Source organism: Oreochromis aureus, linkage group 20 (assembly GCF_013358895.1).
Source record: "Oreochromis aureus strain Israel breed Guangdong linkage group 20, ZZ_aureus, whole genome shotgun sequence".
Taxonomy (NCBI): Eukaryota; Metazoa; Chordata; class Actinopteri; order Cichliformes; family Cichlidae; genus Oreochromis; species Oreochromis aureus.
Window position 1 is genome coordinate 10,826,797 of NC_052961.1, and position 18,639 is coordinate 10,845,435.

The following is an 18,639-nucleotide window of genomic DNA, read 5'->3' on the forward strand; positions in this document are numbered from 1 at the left end:
CAGAGCTGGTGAGACAGATGTAAAACAAAGTATGCAAGTTGTGGAGAACGATACTAAAATGATTCTCACGTGGCCTCCGGATCATAGTCAGACCAAACTCTCTTAAACTCGTCCAGATGGTGAGTGCCGAGTACGGTCCAGTCTCTTGTCAGGTATTCAAAGTTGTCCATGATGACAGCAATGAACAAGTTGATAATCTGAGAGAGAAAGACATAAATATAACAGCATGTGTTTTACATAAATAAATGTATTATTGAAAAAAGTGAGAGTAGGGATCCAGAAAGTCCAGTATAAACATTTAGGAAACATTTTAAGTAAATTTAGCAAATAAAAGTAGTGAGATTACATTTTGAATTATTGTTGCTTCTAAATTTTGTATAAAGTCATAACCGGCAAGTCAGGCCACCACAGTTCTGTGAAGATATTAAAAAACCCAGCAGCACACAGAGGTCCTGATCTATATTAGCTGCCAGGAGGGTCTTAGTGGGTTTCTGCTAGAGGCCGAAGACCACACATGGATTGATTTATGTCAGCTGTCCACAAAGGAAGAAAATATGGAGAAGGACAAACAAATAGACAAACTGTAACACTGCTGTAAATTGAACCGCCTAAACCAGGGGCGGGGGAACTCCAGGCCACAAGGGCCGGTGTCCTGCAGGTTTTAGATGTTTCCTTGATCCAACACAGCTGATTAACATGGCTAAATTACCTCCTCCACATGCCTTGACATTTTCCAGAGGCCTGGTAATGAACTAATCATTTGATTCAGGTGTGTTGACCCAGGGTGATATCTAAAACCTGCAGGACACCGGCCCTCGAGGCCTGGAGTCGGACACCCCTGGCCTAAACTGAGAAAACTGTGCAGTGGAACAGTGGAAGAGATTAAAGGCCAACGTCTGTCATAGGTAAATATTATAAATCACATGGATTACATTGGGCTCCATAGCGAGATTGAAATTGTCTATGTATTGGATGATTACTTTTCATATTGTAACATTTCAGTGAAGGTTCTTGGTGGACTAGGGTTATATTTTAGGTCAGGGGTAGGAAACTCCAGGCCTCAAGAGCTGGTGTTCTGCAGGTTTTAGATATCATCCTGGGTCAACACACCTGAATCAAATGATTAGTTCATTACCAGGCCTCTGGAAAATGTCAAGGCATGTGGAGGAGGTAATTTAGCCATTTAAATCAGCTGTGTTGGATCAAGGACACATCTAAAACCTGCAGGACACTGGCTCTCGAGGCCTGGAGTTCCCTACCCCTGTTTTAGGTGAATCATATATGATACTGCTGATAATTCTAAGCAGGTAATCTGGAACAGATTATACTCCGCTGTATTTTCTGCACTTTTTACCATTTCCACTGCAGCAATGCAGCAACTTGATAGAGTATGAGATCCTGCATGGACCCTCCTCTGCCTGCTCTCTAGGGCAAACCCACCTTCATTCGACACATTTAATGTCTTAAAATAGCACTATGGTCAAAGTACTGTTACCAAAATATTTGTGCCCTTTTAAATCGGGATTTTGTGGTTTGAGTGTGCTGCCTGGATTAATAAAATCCGTGGATGGGAGTTGTCTGATGAGCTGGGAATTGGAGAAGACAGGGTAAGCTTTTAAACCTGCTAGTACGCTGCAGCTGTAATACTATGCTGTCTGCTTTCATCTAACTTTGATCCCTCCTGACCTGATATTCTATAAAACACGAGCTAGAATTAATTATACCTACATTTGGAGTCAGGAGGTAGTGTTTAGCTATATCAAAAGAAAGGACATGTTTTACCACAAACAAGATGAACAAAGTGGTTTTTAAAAGAAGATCCCTAATTTTCGGTGGCTTTGCTTACCAGGTAAGCACAGAGCATGAAGAAGCTGATGAAGTAAAGGTAGGCCAAGTTGCTACCACAGGTGAACTCTTCACCAGGCTCAACGTCGGCTTCTGGGTCACAGCGTCTGCCAGGCAAAGCTGCCAACATGATCTCTTGCCACTGCTCTCCAGTGGCACACCTACAAGGAAAAACAGCAGTATTATCACCATTCCTTTACACTGTTTTAGACCTTCTAGATGTTAGAAAAGATGCATGAAAGTAATTCAAGTTTCACACTAGAAGCACTTTTTGTTTGAGCAAAAAGTCATGTTAATGCAGCACAGTAACTTCTGATTCTAAATAAGACTATAATAAAGAAATGTATTATCAGAAGAGAGAAGAAAGCCATAGACTGTAGATAAACGATGGACATAGCTTTTGTGCCATCACCAGTTGTTTCTTAGACTGTGCATTTTGAAGCTTCAGCATTTATGTTTTGTCTGCAAAGACAAAGATATAAAATACGGATGACTCAGCTTTCAGGTCTGAAAAGTAAAGCTATCTTTGAAGTGCGTTAAATGTGCATTCTTGCTAATGAGCAGCAGGGGGCGATACCTCTGGTTGCACAATGAAATTACCCCGTATTAGTTGGAAAACAGGATAAAGTTAAAACGTTAAAGTCAAAAAGAAAGATAAAGTAGGGCACATTGTGTCACATTTTTATTTTTTATTAAAAGTGCTTCAGAAGGTAACAATACTACAAGAAGTGTTGAGAGGTCCAGTGGTTACTGAAGGTGGTAAGCCTTAACACAAAACACTTTTTAAGAGCCCCCTTAAGGGTCTTTATGGAGGAGGACATTAGTTTCTTTGCCCAAAACAGTTTTCATTACAAGGCTGTAAGCACATTAATGTAATCTCTCTGGTATTCAGCCTCCAGTGGGCATTTGAAGAACTGCAGTTAAGCTTTATTTTTCAACAATTCACCTTTGTCCATTGAATTTTGCCCCTTCCTCTGGCCTAAGCGACTCACCTAAAAAGTACCAGAACAGCCATAAAGAAAGTCTGGAAGTTGCAGTTTCTGTTTATGTGTGTGTCGTCATCAACAGCCACCTTCCCAAACATCTACAAGAGAAAAAAAACAGTCATTAAAACCAGAGACTTCTTTTTATTATAATCTTGTAAACTGGGGGCAGCCTGTATGATGTGATTGTATTGCAATGAGTGAAACAGCCAAAATTTAAACCTACGTTCATAACAAAGACTCACCTGCATGCCGATCACAGCATAGATGAAGAAGATCATGGCAATGAGGAGGCCAACGTAAGGTAAAGCCTGAGCAGATAAAAGTCGAGAGCAAAGTTACATAAAAGTTGTCTACAGGTGTCACAAGAAATTGTTTAATTCTTTTGTTATTTCTGTGCTGCTGCTGACCTGGAGGGACTTGACAAAAGTCCAGAGAAGAGTCCGAATGCCTTCTCCTTTACTGAGGAGTTTGACCAACCTCAAGACTCGGAAAAGACGGAAAAATGTGATGGACACTTTTCCACTTTCACCTTTCCCAGGACCCTAGAAAGAAAAAAGGCAGACAAAAATAGTTAAATATCTGAGACTGAAAAAGCAAATATGTCATCAGGAGTGTCAAAAATGTGTCCTGCAGGCCAGGACGGTTTACGTAAACGGTTAATTCTGGCCTGCTTGAAGCGCTCGTGTAAAGACTGAAGATAAGAACACCGTTTTTGGACTTTTCCCAAGCCATTTGGATTGGAAATCCTTAAGGTGAATGTTCAAACTATTAATTTCCTCCAATCCAGAAGAGTTTCAAAGCTTTCTTCCTGACAAAGACGTCACCCACACCCTGAGATATCACAGAGAAATGCAGCCAAGAAGCAGCACAGAAGTGTTTAAGTTATGAGTAGAAAAACTGAGACATGTCGTTCAAATTGCACATATTTTTCTCAAGGTTATTAGCTTATTAGCTTTTGTCCACCCAAAGTGTATTTTCCAAGAATTAAAATGAGTACTTCAGCATTCAGCTCTTACCTCACCATGACCGCCTCCGCCCTGAATCGTTTTGCATGTGGTCAACAACAGGCAGGCGATACCATGCAGGAGAAAAGAAATTAAAGCACAAATTATTTCATTTTCAGAGTAATACATATGTCCAGCCATATAGAATTTCTTTTTTTTTTTTAAAAAGACAGTAGAAAGGTTTATTCTATTATTTTTCATCGTGTAGTTCTTAATCATTTATTTAGTTTTTTGTTTAAAAAAGTGGAGCTGACAACCCTGATGGGAGTAATAGTTTTCCTTCTGGCATGAATTATCCTCTGATTTTATTCCTACATAATAGTACCATAATAACCGCCACCAAGCTGCTGAGATACTTTTTAGAAAAATTCTTTAATTTGCAGCTAAATATGAGCAAATCCTCAGGATCTTAAAATCAAAGTTTAATCAAAATTGCACAGAAAATACTGGGACTGGCGTCACCCAGTGTGTTAACTGCTTACCTCACCCGAATCGATCGTGGTGGATAGCTGCCCCTGCCTGAACCTGGTTCTGCCTAAAGTTTCTTCCTGTTAAAAGGAGGTTTTTCCTTCCCACTAGTCACCACATGCTTGCTGATAGGGGGTTGCCTCGTTGTTGGAGTTTCTTCCTAACATTGTAGTGTCTTTAACTTACAATATAAAAAGTCTGGAGGTGCTATGTAAATAAATTTTATTTTATTTTCCATCCATCCATCCATTCGCTTCCGCTTATCCTTTTCAGGGTCGCGGGGGGCGCTGGAGCCTATCCCAGCTGTCATAGGGCGAGAGGCGGGGTACACCCTGGACAGGTCGCCAGTCTGTCGCAGGGCCAACACACAAGGACAGACAACCATTCACACTCACATTCACTCACACATTCACACCTAGTGACAATTTGGATTATCCAATTAACCTATCCCCACAAGCTGCATGTCTTTGGACGGTGGGAGGAAGCCGGAGTACCGGAGGGAACCCACGCAAACACGGGAGAACATGCAAACTCCACACAGAAAGACCCCGGCCTGATGGTGGAATTGAACTCAGGACCTTCTTGCTGTGCGGCAACAGTGCTAACCACCGTACCACCGTGCTGCCCTTTTTATAAAATTTTATTTTATTTTATGACAAAATACCACAATGGCCACTAGTACTGGTTTGAGGACCTTTTTGCCTTTACAACTGCCAAAGTTATTAATTCTGACCCGACCATCCAAATGTCTAAGCAGAAACTAGACTCATCAGACAAGGCAACAATTTACAATCTTTTTCTTATACAATTTTGGCGATCTAGTGCAAATCATAGCCTCATATTACTCTTCTTAGTTGACAGGAGTGGCATCTTGCATCTGCTTCAAGGTTTGATCTGTTGTGAGTTCACAGAGCCTCTCCTGAACACCTTGAGCATAAAGAGTAGTTGTTTGAGTCCCTTCCCATCAACTCCAGGCTGACCATTCTCCTCTGGCCTCTGATGTCAACAATGTATTGTTTTTTCCCCAGAGAGCAGTTGCTCACTGGATCTTTTTCTCCTTTTTAGACCATTCTATGTAAACCTAGAGATGGTTTTGTGGGGAAATCCCAGTTCTCCACCAACAACCATGTCCTGTTCAAAGTCACTTAAATGACCTTTCTTCCCCACTCTGATGCTCTTTCTGAATTTCAACAGGTCGTCTTGACTATCTCTAAATGCCTAATTTGACTAATTTATTGCATGACTAATTGTTGGCATGTGATTGGCTGATTAGATATTTGGGTGGATAAGGAAGGTAGCTGGTGATATTTTGTTGCTGTGTGAACAAACTTACGCTAAATTCAGAGACTGCAATGTCCAACACACTTCCCACGACGATAAGTGCATCAAATGAATTCCAAGGATCGATGAAATAGTGCTGCAGAGATTAAACAAGCAAAGTGAGAGTCATCGAGACAGCAGACAGTGAATGGAGTTGTGCCAAATATTATTCTCTGAGGAAAAAGAGTGAAACCTTACATGTGCCCGCAGAGCCATTAGCTTGATAATCATCTCTATAGTGAAAACCACAGTGAAGATCATGTTGAGGATGTCCATAATGGAGGTGAATAGTTTTGACTGCTCATAATGCTGAGAGGAAAAACAACACAAAAATTCACATCACAGCCCTGAATCAATATTTTAGTATTTTATCTGAGTGAAAACTGACTGAAATTGTACCTGAACAGCCAGAGTAAGGGTGTTTCCCAGAATCAGTACAAACATGACATACTCAAACTGGCTGGAGTTGATGATTCTCCAGAATTTGAGCTGGGATGGGTTTTTGGGAATGTAAATCTTAATTGGTTGAGCTTTCAATGCATAATACACGCACTGACGCTGTGAGGAGGGAGAGGATAGAAATGAAACAATGCTATTACGAACAAATCAAAACTACAGTTAGAAATCCTGTTTTTAACGATAACTAACCTGATTTTTATTGAGTTCGCAGTTTTTGAACTCAGCCTCTCCTTGCTCTCGAAATGTAATGATGACAAAACCCACAAATATGTTCATCATGAAGAAAGCGATGATGATGATGTAGATGATGAAAAAGATGGAGATTTCTACTCTGTAGTTGTAAATGGGGCCTCGATTTATGGCGTTGGCATCGACGGCCCGGTACAGAAGCCTTTAGGCAAAAATAAAATAAAAAAGACAAAGTGAGTGACACACAGGATTCCTGATACATGGAGTCATTTAATCATTGGTATAAAGATTCCTAAACTTATGTTATTATTTGGAAATTCCATTAAAAAAGCCATGAAAAGCTTATATAGTTTCATGTATGTATTTCCACTCTGTGCCATCACAAGAGAGCATGTCATTTCAGTGGCATTTCAGTAGCAATATCTTTACATAAGTAATAAAGAATAATCTCATAAGGCAGGCTGTAAAACAACGGCCCCAGTCAGATTGTAGCTGAGCCCTCAGACACACAAGAAACACAGTATTTCTTTTGTCTGCTTAAAATTGGGTAGTTCAAGCTTTGGCATAGCCACACAATCATGAAATGTCAATTAAAATTCTATATTCATCATTATTTGTGTGATGTGCAAACAATTTATGAAACAATAAACTGCTTGGTGAATATTTAGATGGATATATTCAGAAAACAATGAAATCAGGTCTACAGTCATGAGGACAAGTTTTGGCAGTGGCACATATTTTGTGTTTCATCTACTTTCCTGCTTAAGTTTTTACTTTGATTATTTTTTATTATTGAACACAGATGTTTGATTTGATTAAGATATGGACATTTTCCTGGTTATGTATCCAAAATGTTAATTTAATGGTCTCATTTTTGCCTTGTGAAAATTGCTCTATCATGCTGGAAATTTAACAGATTGTCACCAAACTGCTTCTGGATCATTAAAAGCTGGTCTTTGAGTACAAGTTAAGTATGGCCAGTCCTTAAAAAGCAGAGAGACAAACAGAACCCAAAAACTGTGATCAATTTTGAGCACTTTTAAAGCAGGACTGGATTGTGATCAGTCTGGATTTGCCCCTGAAGCTGAGATCTGGCATGCAACGGAGAATTGCAAAAGCAATGTTGTCTTTAAATATTGAGTCTTTGCACGGCTTTAATTTATTGACTAATAAAAGTCTTGATGTCAAGATGATTCTTCACTGTTTCATGGAAACATGTCTTGGAGCAGCTGTGTCCATATAATTCTCTGTGAGGCTAATAAAATATTCTTATTCCGATTCTAAAAATAATCTAAACAAAGGCCATTTTCACTTAATCTTCAGCTAAAAATAGTCCCCATGACTGCTCTGTTACTTCCTGTTTTAGCAATATTTTCACAAAATAAAGAAAATAACAAAATGGTAAGTTGTTCAATAAACTTCTAAGAAATAAAAAAAAAAAAAAAGAAACTCCCGAAGAATGACACAGATAGTTTAGAGAGGTGATGGACTTAAAATGTAAAATTAATACTCACTGCGGCCAGCCTTCAAATGTTGACACAGTGAATAAAGCCAACATTCCCATTAGCACATTATCAAAGTTGAAATCGCTGTTCTCCCAGATGCGTTCCCTGACCATGGGGTGATTCATATCTCCATCCTTATACACCACAAATGTGCCTCTAAAATTAGATGCATACACATATTTTAATAAACAGCGTGATAAGAAATTGTCAAGGGCTTTATGTTGTGAGAAAAAAACCCACTGACTTGCACTCATCTGGAGTGTGTTTGGCTTCGTCAGTGCAGCTGTAGAATCTGCCCTGTAACACCAAACACAGAGAAGTTACAATGTTACAAACACTCACTCGACACGCTCTATATATCTGCTGAGGGTGTTAAAATCTTATCATGCTGAAAGTGTGAACATTAACCTTGAAAAGCTGCACTCCAATACACGCAAACATGAACTGGAGGAGGGTTGTGACAATTAAGATGTTGCCGATGGTGCGGATCGCCACAAACACGCACTGCACCACATTCTGTGAACATATAAACAGCAAAAACGATGTGACTAAAAAGCACCATGTTACACTTTTTTATGTACACTGAATAAATTGTACAGTAAACAACAATATTGTCACAGTTGCTGCAGATTTGTCAGCTGCACATCCAAAGGTGCTCTGTTAGACTGAGCTGTTGACTGTGGAGGCCATCTGAGTACAGTGAACTCATTGGCATGCTCAAGAAACCTGCTTGGCAATTCAAGCTTTGTGACATGGTGTGTTATCCTGCTCGAATTAGCCACTAGAAGGCAGAAGACCACACTGTGGTCATAAAGGGATGGACATGATCAGAAACAAAATGCTGGTAGGCTGTGGTGTTTAAAGGATCCTCAGTTGCTACAAAGGGACCAAAAAGAATATCCCCCGCACCTATACATCACCACCAGCAGCCTGAACCGTTGACACATGAGACAATGGATCTATGCTTTCATGTTGTTTACACCTAATTCTGACCCTACCATCTAAAAGTCACAATCTTACAATCTTCTGTTATCCAATTTTGGTGAGCTTGTGTGAATTATAATCTCAGTTTCCTGTTCTTAGCTGGCAGGAGTGGTAGCTTGCATGGTCCTCTGCTGCTGTAGCCCAGCTGCTTCAAGGCTTTTTTGTGCTGACATGGTCTTCTGTATACCTTGTTTGTAACAAGTGGCTATTTGAATTTTCTGTTGTCTTTCTATTAGCTGGAAGCTGTCTAGCCATTCTCCTTTGACCTCTGACATCAACAAGACATTTTCAGCCAAAGAACTGCTACTCACTGGTCCCTTTTTTGGACCATACTCACTGAACCCGAGAGATGAATCCCAGTCTATGAGCACCTTCTGAAATACTCAGACCAGCCTATCTAACACCAACAATCATGTCACATTCAAAGCCAATTCAATTTCCTTTCTTCTTCTGATGCTTAGTTGGAACTTTAGCAGTTTCTCTTTACCATGTCTACATTCCTAAATTAGTGTTTGCCATATGAATGGCTGATTAGATGTTTGTGTTAACTTGTAGATGAACACGTGTACCTAATAAAGTGATCAGTGAGTTTACATGACATTGATTAAGTGTGACATGACATGAAAAGGAGGAGCTGAGGTACAAGCGGCTTGCAGATGCAGCAGGCTGAACGGCGCACCCTTTATGAGATTTGCTAATTGGATACATAGAAGGGTATCAGCTGAGCCATCAGCCGATGTAGGTAGGCAGTGGGATCAGCTGTTATCAGCTTGGAGACCAAGCTTTACTTGGTGCTCTGTCTGAAATAATGCTTAAATGAATATAGGAATGAAACTAGACAGAATGTAACTGTTTACCTTCAGTCCCTTGGCTCTGTTAATGGCTCGAAGAGGCCTGAGCACTCGAAGCACTCGGAGAATCTTCACCACAGAGATGGCACTTGAGCTGGAAGAAACAAGGAAAAGAGATTAGAAAAGAAAAGTTTGAGCTGATTTTAAAAAAGTTATCCTCAAATTTCTTCTCTTTGCTACAACTGCTCCTGATCTTTCTGCCAGAACCCGGCAGAAGAACCACAGCTTGTGTTTCACGTGTATCTACTCACTGCAGAAAGAAGGACGTGAGTGACACACTGACAACCAGCAGGTCAAGAAGGTTGAAGGCATTTCTACAGAAGGAGCCAGTGTGCAGAAAAGCTCCATAAACAGTCATCTAAACATGAGCGAGAGGGTGAAGAAACAAAGTCAGAAACTCATTGCACTGCCATGCACTTCTGAGGTTTGCTAGTGCATCATTTTCTATTAGATTTGGTTCTTTACAGCTGTTACCTTAAGTACGATCTCCACAGTGAAAACTGAAGTGAATACATAATCAGCATATCCCAGCACCTGAGGAAGACAGAAGCTAAATCAGTTCTCAGTCTCATGAAGATAATATTATGAGTCAGTAAACATGTAGGGAATGTGACAGGAAATGCGAGTGAAGCTTGGCCTTACAGTGTTCCTGAATGAGTGGGATTTAATGGGATCCTCAGCAGCCAGTGAAATACTACTGAGGATGATGAAGATGAGGATGAAGTTGGTGAAGTAGGGGTGATGGATGAGGTTGTGGCAGGCGACTCGTAAACTGAAGAATGAAAAATGGGAAGGAAATCACGTGCACTGCACTGGTATTAGATTGTATCCCTTCAATCATTTCTCGGGTTCATCGTCACTTCAAATTACCAGTTTTTCTTTCCAAGAATGAAGAAGGAGCTTCCATCGGGTATTGGTACTATCTTTTCTTTGGGTCCGGAGAAATCAGGCTTTAGAGGAGCCACTCCTACAATAAAGACGCATTATAATCACTGTTGGTCAAGATAGTTAATATCTCTCTGTTGGGTGTAATGTCTATCAAACTCACCCTCCAGTCCTTCGATGACTCTCAGCTCCTCATTTTCCTGCCAGTCGTCATCTTCGTTCTGCTCCCGAGACAAAATGTCAGGGGTTACTTCGCTTTCTATAAACATTCAATATAATATATAAAAAATATCAAAGCTCCCTACCCCTGCGTCTTCATCCTCTTTCTCTTCATCTTCATCCCACTCTTCTTCCTCTTCCTTTTTCTCTCTGAATAAATAAATGTTCATACACTACTGTTATGCTTCAAATAACATTTTGTATTGAATACACTGATCCGTAAATGCAGCAGAAATTAAAAGAACAAGTTGGTTATAAATGCGTCACCGTTTCCTTAAGCATATTGAACCAAGCTGCAACCTACACGGCTGAGCTAAACTCGATGTGGGAGGGACAAAAACTGGAACAGGGGATGGTATGGGGTAATGATACAAAAATGCATTCTGACCAAACATCTACACTTTGGTCATGTCTGTCCAAAGGGCATTGTTCCCAAAGTCACGGGATTTGCTCAGATGCAAAACTTTAGAGAGAAGAAGCTTTCTCCTAGCTTTCTGTATGTATTAACACAGATCTGAATGCTCCAGACCAGCAAACTACCAAGCTTTTTTAAATAGGTGATGAGATTGGCTGACGCTGAGTTAATCAGGTCCATGTGATTAACTTGTTGCTACTTATCCTCTTAATTGCGATGAAAGCAATAAGGATGAACTGTGAAATATTTGTGTTTTTCACGACTGTATATAGTCGTAATGCTGAGTTCACAAATTTGGGTGACTGTAGCTACATCCATCTGCAGTCTATATATCAAACTTACTCGACTTTTTTCTTCCCACCACCTCCTGCCAAGTTGTCCACAGCGATAGCCAAGAAGACATTAAGCAGGATGTCTGATCACAAAATTAAGGAATTGCTGTTTATTCCTTTTAAAATTAAAGACCAATCTTAATATTTAGACTGTTCTAGCTGATATCATTGCTGATAATCATTTGTTGAAAAGGATACAGTTACCACAGACAAAGAGGATGACAAAGTAAATGCACACCACCATGTTAGGGAATATTGGCCCTCCGTATGCCATAATGCCATCGTACATCACAGCGTTCCAGTCCTCTCCAGTGAGGATCTGTAACAAAAGTCCATCCGAGATGAACAAGAAGACATTCAACAGACAGAGCGAAGGAGATCTAATCAATACCATAAACAGAAATGCTAAGCAGTGAGCATAAGAGAGAGAGATTTTGGAGATGTAAATCACCTGGAAACATGTGAGCAGCGCCTGAGGGAATGAGTCAAAGGTGCTTCTTTTCATCTGAGTCTCATCAAAGTTGAATTTGCCTCCAAACAACTGCATACCCAGAAGGGCAAAGATGATGAGGAAGAGGAAGAGCAGAAGCAGAAGGGAGCAGATAGCTTTCATAGAGTTGAGCAGTGAAGTGACCAGATCAGACAAGGCAGCCCAGTGCCTAAAAATGACAGGACATCATGATCACACATCAGGATGGGAAGATAGGGCATGGAAATTTGTAGTTCCCTTCTCACGTAGGGTTTAATCACTAATTACCGAGTCATCTTAAATATCCGGAGCAGTCGGATGCAACGTAGCACCGATATGCCAATGGGCGGGATGACATCAAATTCTACGAGGAGTGTCTCGAGAATACCGCCACACACAACAAAGCAATCAAAGCGGTTGAAAAGCGCCATAAAGTAGATCTGCAGACCAAAGGCGTACATCTTCATCAACATCTCCAGAGTGAAGAGCAGCAGCAGGATCTTATTGGCTCGCTCTGAGGGACAAAAAAGTAACATTTGTTCTTATATCACTGACTCATTCAGAATCAAAGCATAAAGATGGTTGGGATCACGGGTTAGAATAAAAATGGGCGGGGCTATTTATTACCTTGCATTTCTGTGAGCCATTTCGGTTGCCCGTAATGCTCTGAAGCGCTGGCCACAGTGTTGAGAAACACCAACAAAAGCACCAACCAGTAGAAGTTAGTGGTCTTTACTGCAACACGGCAGTTCTTCCTGAGAGTGTGATTCAGCTGGCACAGCTGGTCACTAAAGAAAGAGTAGAATGAACATCTTTACTGTATGCATACTAGACATGTACAGTCAAAAAATATTAATATGACATAGCACAATCACACCACTGGCCTCAGTACTGAGTGATCCGCTCTGGTCTACAAGTTCTAACCACTTACAGAATATTTAGGAGGGAAGAAATTTCGCAAGCTGACTTGTTTCATTGGTGTCATCCTTTTATAGTACCACGCTCAAACTCAGTGAGCTCTTTAAAATGATCAATTTTTCAGTAAGTTTGTAAAGGCACACTGCATCAATAGTTGATTGATTTTATACACCTGTCATAATGGGACTGAAAACGCCTTAATTCAAAGATTTATAGTTTTGTAGACTGCACCCATAAAATAATTTATCTGTTTTCTGTTTTCTTTATTTCCAGTTTGTGTTATTTTCACATCCTGTGTATAGTACTTTATGTTACCAGCTCTCATTTAGCCAAAATTTGTGTTTAGCTTTTAGTGTGCAAGCAGGAAAACCACCTGTGCCTGCCTGAGCTGTGATAAAATCATGATATCATATTTATTTTTCATAATTATTTTACCATTAACTTGAAAAGAAAGTTCTTTTTGTTTCAGGTGTGAAAAAATGCATCATTTATTTAAACCCACTGAGTCTAAAGTTATGGATAATACAATAAGAAATATATCTTCTTGTAGTGTCGTACACTTTCTCTTATCCTTACCAGAAACTATTGGCCATCATCTTTGCCCTGTGAAAGAAATAAAACAAGAGAGGAACATTAATAAAATGACACCATCTCCTCCACAGAAAAAATGATTTAAAACAATGTTGACCTTTTTGTTTCCTTACATGAGAGATGCACAGAAGCCACTATCATCATCCAGGTATGCTATATCATCATCAGAGTCTGACTCTGTTGAATGCACACACACGTACTGGCTGTTAGAGATTATCAGGTAAAATAAAAAAATAATAACAGCAACAAGCAGCAGCTTCATACCTCCTCCATCCTCACTGTGCTTATACCAGCCAAACTTCTTCATCATCTTTTTCTTTGCAATTGCAGCACCTTCAAAGACACATAGAGGCAGATTTGTATGTACAAATGTAAGGATTTGAGAGTTTACATTTGAATGTAAATGTTCTCCTAACTAACGTTTGTTTCCTTCTTCGTCCACATCCTCGGCCTCTATGAGCCAGTCCATGTATCCTATCATGTCCTCCTCCATCTGCTTGCTCTCCTGTGCCTTCTGCAGCTCACCGCGAGCGACGGCCTTCTCTCTTTCTTTAGAGAACTCTCTGTGCTCATAAATACAAGCACAAACTTAATAAGAACAGGAAAACCATGAGGGGCATATGTGGTAGATTCATTTTAAAGTATCGCCTTTGTTTCTCATAGCACAATTCACGCAAAGGAAGTTGAAACCTGCAATGCAGGGACTACCCACCCGCTCAACACACCCAATACAAGATTGATAATGAAAAATGATCCAAAGATGACCAGAGAAACAAAGTAAATCCATGGGATCTCATAGCCAATAGCATCATTCATCTGCACAGAGACAAAGGCATAAAGTACAAATAAGTATTGTCAATCAACAAAAGAAAACAAAAGAAAAAATGGAGCTTGAAAACTGTGATCTAGTAATATGTATGTGTACCCAATAGAGTACATCTGTCCAACCCTCCATAGTGATGCACTGGAAAACTGTCAGCATGGCAAAGAAGATATTGTCAAAGTTTGTGATCCCTCCGTTGGGGCCCTCCCACTTGCCCCTGCACTCAGTCCCATTAGTGACACAGAAGCGGCCGTTCCCAGCAAACGCACAAGGTGTTGGATCATCCTCCACCATGAGACCTGGAACAGAAAACAGCAAGAGACCAAAAGCCTTTGAGTCTAGAAATCAATGACATATGGAAAATCCACAGAATGACACAGACCTGTGCTGATGAGGTAGCACGTCTTGTGCATCCTCCCAATGAAAAGCTCCAAGCCGATGATGGCGTAGATTATGATGACGAACATGACCAGCATACCAATGTGGAGCAGGGGCACCATGGCTTTCATGATGGAGTTCAACACAATTTGTAAACCTGACAAGACAAACAACAACATTAACCACCAAAAGGTGGAAAAAGAGGAGGAAGTTTAAATAACAAAGTTGAATTTGACTTTTTAAGATATGATGAAGTATAGAGGTTGAAATGTCTGGGATTTAAATTTGTAAAGATGTGAAGAATAAAACCAAAATGTTAAGAATACAATTACAATATATATAAAAAGAACAAAATGTTGAGAATAATAAATAATAATAATACTAAAAGTAAATAAGCTAATTGTAGTTGACGCACTTGGCACTCCAGATACAAGTCGAAGTGGTCGTAACACTCTGAACGCTCGGAGAGCTTTGACATCCAGGCCTCCAGGTTTTCCTGCAGCATGGTGGGCCTCACCGGGCTTGTGATCTGTCATTGCTTCTGCTATCACACTGAACAACCTGCACAGAGTCAGAAAATAGCTGCTGTATTTGACTTTTCGTACTAACAATACAACATTCGTGGATGCAAAATGTGACTTTAAAAAGTACACAAAATACCCAACAATGACGATAATGAAATCAAGCAAGTTCCATCCGCTGCGTATGTAGGCGCTGGGGTGCATGACTAAGCCGTAGGCAAGAATTTTAGTGAAGGTCTCAATGGTGAAGATGACGAGAAAGACATACTCAACTTGTTCCTGAGAACAAAAGAAAAGGTAACACGGGGAGGGTTAACTAAAATTGGAAGGACCTTTTACAGATGGAATGTGAAAAAAATGGACAAAAACCAAAGAAAATGTCAAGTTATTGTTAGGGCTGACATTTAGAGGCTGTTATTCCTTTTTAGCACATATTGCAACTGGTTTTTACTCCTGCTCTAATGCAAAAACCAACCTGTGCAGTCATTAAGAGCTGATACTGTTGGCTTTCTAACCTCTTAACCCACTGTCTAACACACGCATAAGTCTGCCAACAGATCCCTTTTCTGTAACCTTCAGCTTAAAGCTTCTAATCAGTGTCACTGTCACTGGGACTTTACCTCACGCTGACACTATAATCCAGTAACGAAGTGCTTTAATGTCAGAAGATGGAGCTTGGAAAATCTGTAACCTTCCCCAAAATCTGATCCAAAAGTTATGATGATAACGGATATAGTTAAGTCTCCAATGAAGAATATCTTCAACTGTCAGCTCTGTGAAATCCAATAAAGAGATCTACTAACATCTATCCTGCTGCGACTGTGTGTCCACTACACATTTGACTAAAAGGGTCTGAGCTCAAACTCAAATACCGAATCCACTGTTATCTCTCTGCAAACAATGTCAGGATTATGTAAAACAAAGCAAAATTGCATGACTTATTTTATAAATATATTAAGTTATTATTTAGTCATAGGAATCTTTTATTATTAATAGAACTTGCTTACGATTTGACAAAAATATGACATTTGATTCACTGGACAAAAGAGATCAGAAAAAAAGAGAGTGCTGGAAGGAAAGAAGATGCAGATGGTTGGTGTTTAGGTAAGTCATGATCCCAGATAGACGTCACGTCACCGAGGTTGTGGCACAACTTTTTCCACGCTAATGCATCACCATCCACCAGAACACCAGAAATACCGACTGAACTAATAAAATAATGACTGATAATACATATCAGGCATGTTTGTCTCAGATAGATAACGGTCATGCTCACTGCTCAATGATTTCAGGAAAGCAAAGGGAAATCTTCTTACTGAGAGTAAAGCTGCAGAAACCAGGAACAGAAAAGCATAAAAATTGTAAAAGGAGATCAGACATGTCATCACATGACAATACAAAGTGTTAACCGTGTTATATTCTCAAGGCCCAAGCCTCCTTTCTGAAGTTTGATGAAGGCAGCTCTATATGATCAAAGCACCAGCGTCTCTTTGACGTTTATAGATAACAAGACTTCCTCCATGTAAGATCTTTCATCAAACATTTCTTCCTCTTCACACGTCCTCCAACGATATGATCTCTTCATCTATTTGACTTTCTGACACCACTGCCAAGTATCCACAGATGTGTCTAAAAAATGAATAAATCTGTCATGTATCCTGCAAATTAAGGAGTAAAGGTGAAGCACTGGTAAAGACATAAATTCACTTTCCTTCCTTCCCTTCTATGTAAGGTTACAGACCTTCTCCTTTCTGCACTAAGTTGGGTTTCCCTTTGCAGGAGTCAGGATGCCTGATGTATACTCCTCCACACAGAGGTTACATAACGAGCTATACATTGTCTAGCATTCCTCTTGCATGCTTTGCCCCTGCTTAAATGTCTAAATAAATACTTTATCTGCAGACAAAGTCTAAATTGTGCACTTGTTGGATTTTTCATTTAATAGTAAGGTTTTAGACTTCTGCATGGCTACATCTCTTTAAAGGCTCTCACCAGTTGCTCTAGCCCACAAAAGTAACGTGTCCTCGGGGACCTATTTTCCTGGCCACTAAAGTAAAAACCTAGCAACTCAACAAGTGTCAGAGTGTGGGAACTGCTGTGAACCAGAGTGGCTGGTAACTGTGTCTGATGAGCAGTGTTGGGCAAGTTACTTTGAAAAAGTAATTCAATTATAGTTACTAGTTACTTCTTCAAAAAAGTAACTGAGTTAGTAACTGAGTTACAAGATTCTAAAAGTAATTAATTACTTGGAAAAGTAACTATTGCGTTACTTAAAAAAAAACAAACAAAGAACGTTTAACCCCCTGGGGTCCAGGGTATAATTGGCCATTTTTTTACTACTCTTGATTTTCCCTCCACATTTTACCTTTAAAAACTATTTGCTTTGCCTTGTTTGGTATCATTCTTTTTAGCGCAACCTCACGTGCCTGAATTTACAGTTATGTTCTCATTTTGTCATACTGTATAACCAGAATTGATCTAAAATCAGATAAAAACCATAAAATCAGAGTAGAAAAAGTTATATTTTTACTGTAACAACCACAAACATGTTTAATGAATCATATTTCATAACTTCAAATGCAAATATTAATTGTCAATTTTAAAATCCTATGCACAAGTTTTGCAAACAACAATAAGATGCCACACAAATTATTTGTGCCACTCCAAAAAAATATTTTGTGTCCACTACAAAGGAGAACATCACAGCCTGATACCTGCAGGTCTGACAGCAGCAGGTGTATCACTGCTGTTTCTACCTGGAGACAGCAGTCGCCTCATTGTTCTAACACACAACACAAAACTATCCACAACACTACACACTAACTACACAAGACAACACATTAACTACACACTCCAAACACGCTAAACGTCACAAATCTCACATCTCAAAACTCGCTCTCTCTCTTTTTCTGCTCTCTCTCTCTCTCTCTCTCTCTCTATCCGTCACTCCTAAAACTTGCCCTGTTTTGTTTTGTTTTTTGCTCATAAGCACAGAGTGCTTGCTAGCGCTAACGTGGCGAAACTATTGAGGAAAAAACGCCGCGTATATATTGTTTATCATGACTCTGGTTTTACGTGGCCTATCAACACAATTTAAAAACTGGCACCTTGTTGCTTTGTCTTTAAGTGGTCATGTGATTGACTTACCACGACTACTTTATTCTTCCTCAGTCAAACAGCAGCACTCGATTGTTTTGCCCCCTGAGCTCCAGGTGTTGTGCTAGACAGCGATTGTGATTACCGTCCGCGAGAGCGCGCAGCTGCTTAAAGCTGTAGCGTCCAGAGTACTTACAGCTACTTCCTGCAGCTGATATAAGATGCGGTAAGCTGAACACAGCTTCAACCGTCTGTTTGTTGAAAAATAGTAACGGACCGCGTTACCTTGTTAGTAACTGTAACGGCGTTGTAACGATAGGAATAGTAATTAGTTAGATTACTCGTTACTGAAAAAAGTAACGCCGTTAGTAACGCCGTTAC

The 18,639-nt window shown here is 39.9% G+C and overlaps 1 protein-coding gene across 1 annotated transcript in view; it reads right to left on the bottom strand.

Annotated features, from left to right (window-relative positions):
- Nucleotides 1–18,322, bottom strand: part of cacna1fa (calcium channel, voltage-dependent, L type, alpha 1F subunit a) — a 22,958-nt gene extending 4,636 nt beyond the window's left edge. The window contains exons 1-36 of the mRNA XM_039604735.1: nucleotides 18,310–18,322; nucleotides 16,439–16,489; nucleotides 15,302–15,441; nucleotides 15,057–15,202; nucleotides 14,646–14,798; nucleotides 14,366–14,562; nucleotides 14,153–14,256; nucleotides 13,861–14,003; nucleotides 13,705–13,773; nucleotides 13,554–13,617; nucleotides 13,426–13,452; nucleotides 12,559–12,719; nucleotides 12,220–12,445; nucleotides 11,914–12,121; nucleotides 11,661–11,781; nucleotides 11,473–11,545; nucleotides 10,802–10,865; nucleotides 10,660–10,717; nucleotides 10,482–10,578; nucleotides 10,254–10,383; nucleotides 10,086–10,145; nucleotides 9,863–9,969; nucleotides 9,618–9,705; nucleotides 8,185–8,292; nucleotides 8,021–8,073; nucleotides 7,786–7,932; nucleotides 6,272–6,473; nucleotides 6,023–6,181; nucleotides 5,822–5,932; nucleotides 5,637–5,720; nucleotides 3,848–3,868; nucleotides 3,239–3,373; nucleotides 3,074–3,139; nucleotides 2,838–2,929; nucleotides 1,847–2,006; nucleotides 70–197 (exon numbers count right to left, since the gene is read on the bottom strand). Coding sequence (XP_039460669.1) covers nucleotides 70–197; nucleotides 1,847–2,006; nucleotides 2,838–2,929; nucleotides 3,074–3,139; nucleotides 3,239–3,373; nucleotides 3,848–3,868; nucleotides 5,637–5,720; nucleotides 5,822–5,932; nucleotides 6,023–6,181; nucleotides 6,272–6,473; nucleotides 7,786–7,932; nucleotides 8,021–8,073; nucleotides 8,185–8,292; nucleotides 9,618–9,705; nucleotides 9,863–9,969; nucleotides 10,086–10,145; nucleotides 10,254–10,383; nucleotides 10,482–10,578; nucleotides 10,660–10,717; nucleotides 10,802–10,865; nucleotides 11,473–11,545; nucleotides 11,661–11,781; nucleotides 11,914–12,121; nucleotides 12,220–12,445; nucleotides 12,559–12,719; nucleotides 13,426–13,452; nucleotides 13,554–13,617; nucleotides 13,705–13,773; nucleotides 13,861–14,003; nucleotides 14,153–14,256; nucleotides 14,366–14,562; nucleotides 14,646–14,798; nucleotides 15,057–15,202; nucleotides 15,302–15,366 — 3,827 coding nt within the window. The 5' untranslated portion in view covers nucleotides 15,367–15,441; nucleotides 16,439–16,489; nucleotides 18,310–18,322. The remainder of the gene's footprint in view (nucleotides 1–69; nucleotides 198–1,846; nucleotides 2,007–2,837; nucleotides 2,930–3,073; nucleotides 3,140–3,238; nucleotides 3,374–3,847; nucleotides 3,869–5,636; nucleotides 5,721–5,821; nucleotides 5,933–6,022; nucleotides 6,182–6,271; nucleotides 6,474–7,785; nucleotides 7,933–8,020; nucleotides 8,074–8,184; nucleotides 8,293–9,617; nucleotides 9,706–9,862; nucleotides 9,970–10,085; nucleotides 10,146–10,253; nucleotides 10,384–10,481; nucleotides 10,579–10,659; nucleotides 10,718–10,801; nucleotides 10,866–11,472; nucleotides 11,546–11,660; nucleotides 11,782–11,913; nucleotides 12,122–12,219; nucleotides 12,446–12,558; nucleotides 12,720–13,425; nucleotides 13,453–13,553; nucleotides 13,618–13,704; nucleotides 13,774–13,860; nucleotides 14,004–14,152; nucleotides 14,257–14,365; nucleotides 14,563–14,645; nucleotides 14,799–15,056; nucleotides 15,203–15,301; nucleotides 15,442–16,438; nucleotides 16,490–18,309) is intronic.
- Between the last annotated feature and the right edge of the window lie 317 nt (nucleotides 18,323–18,639).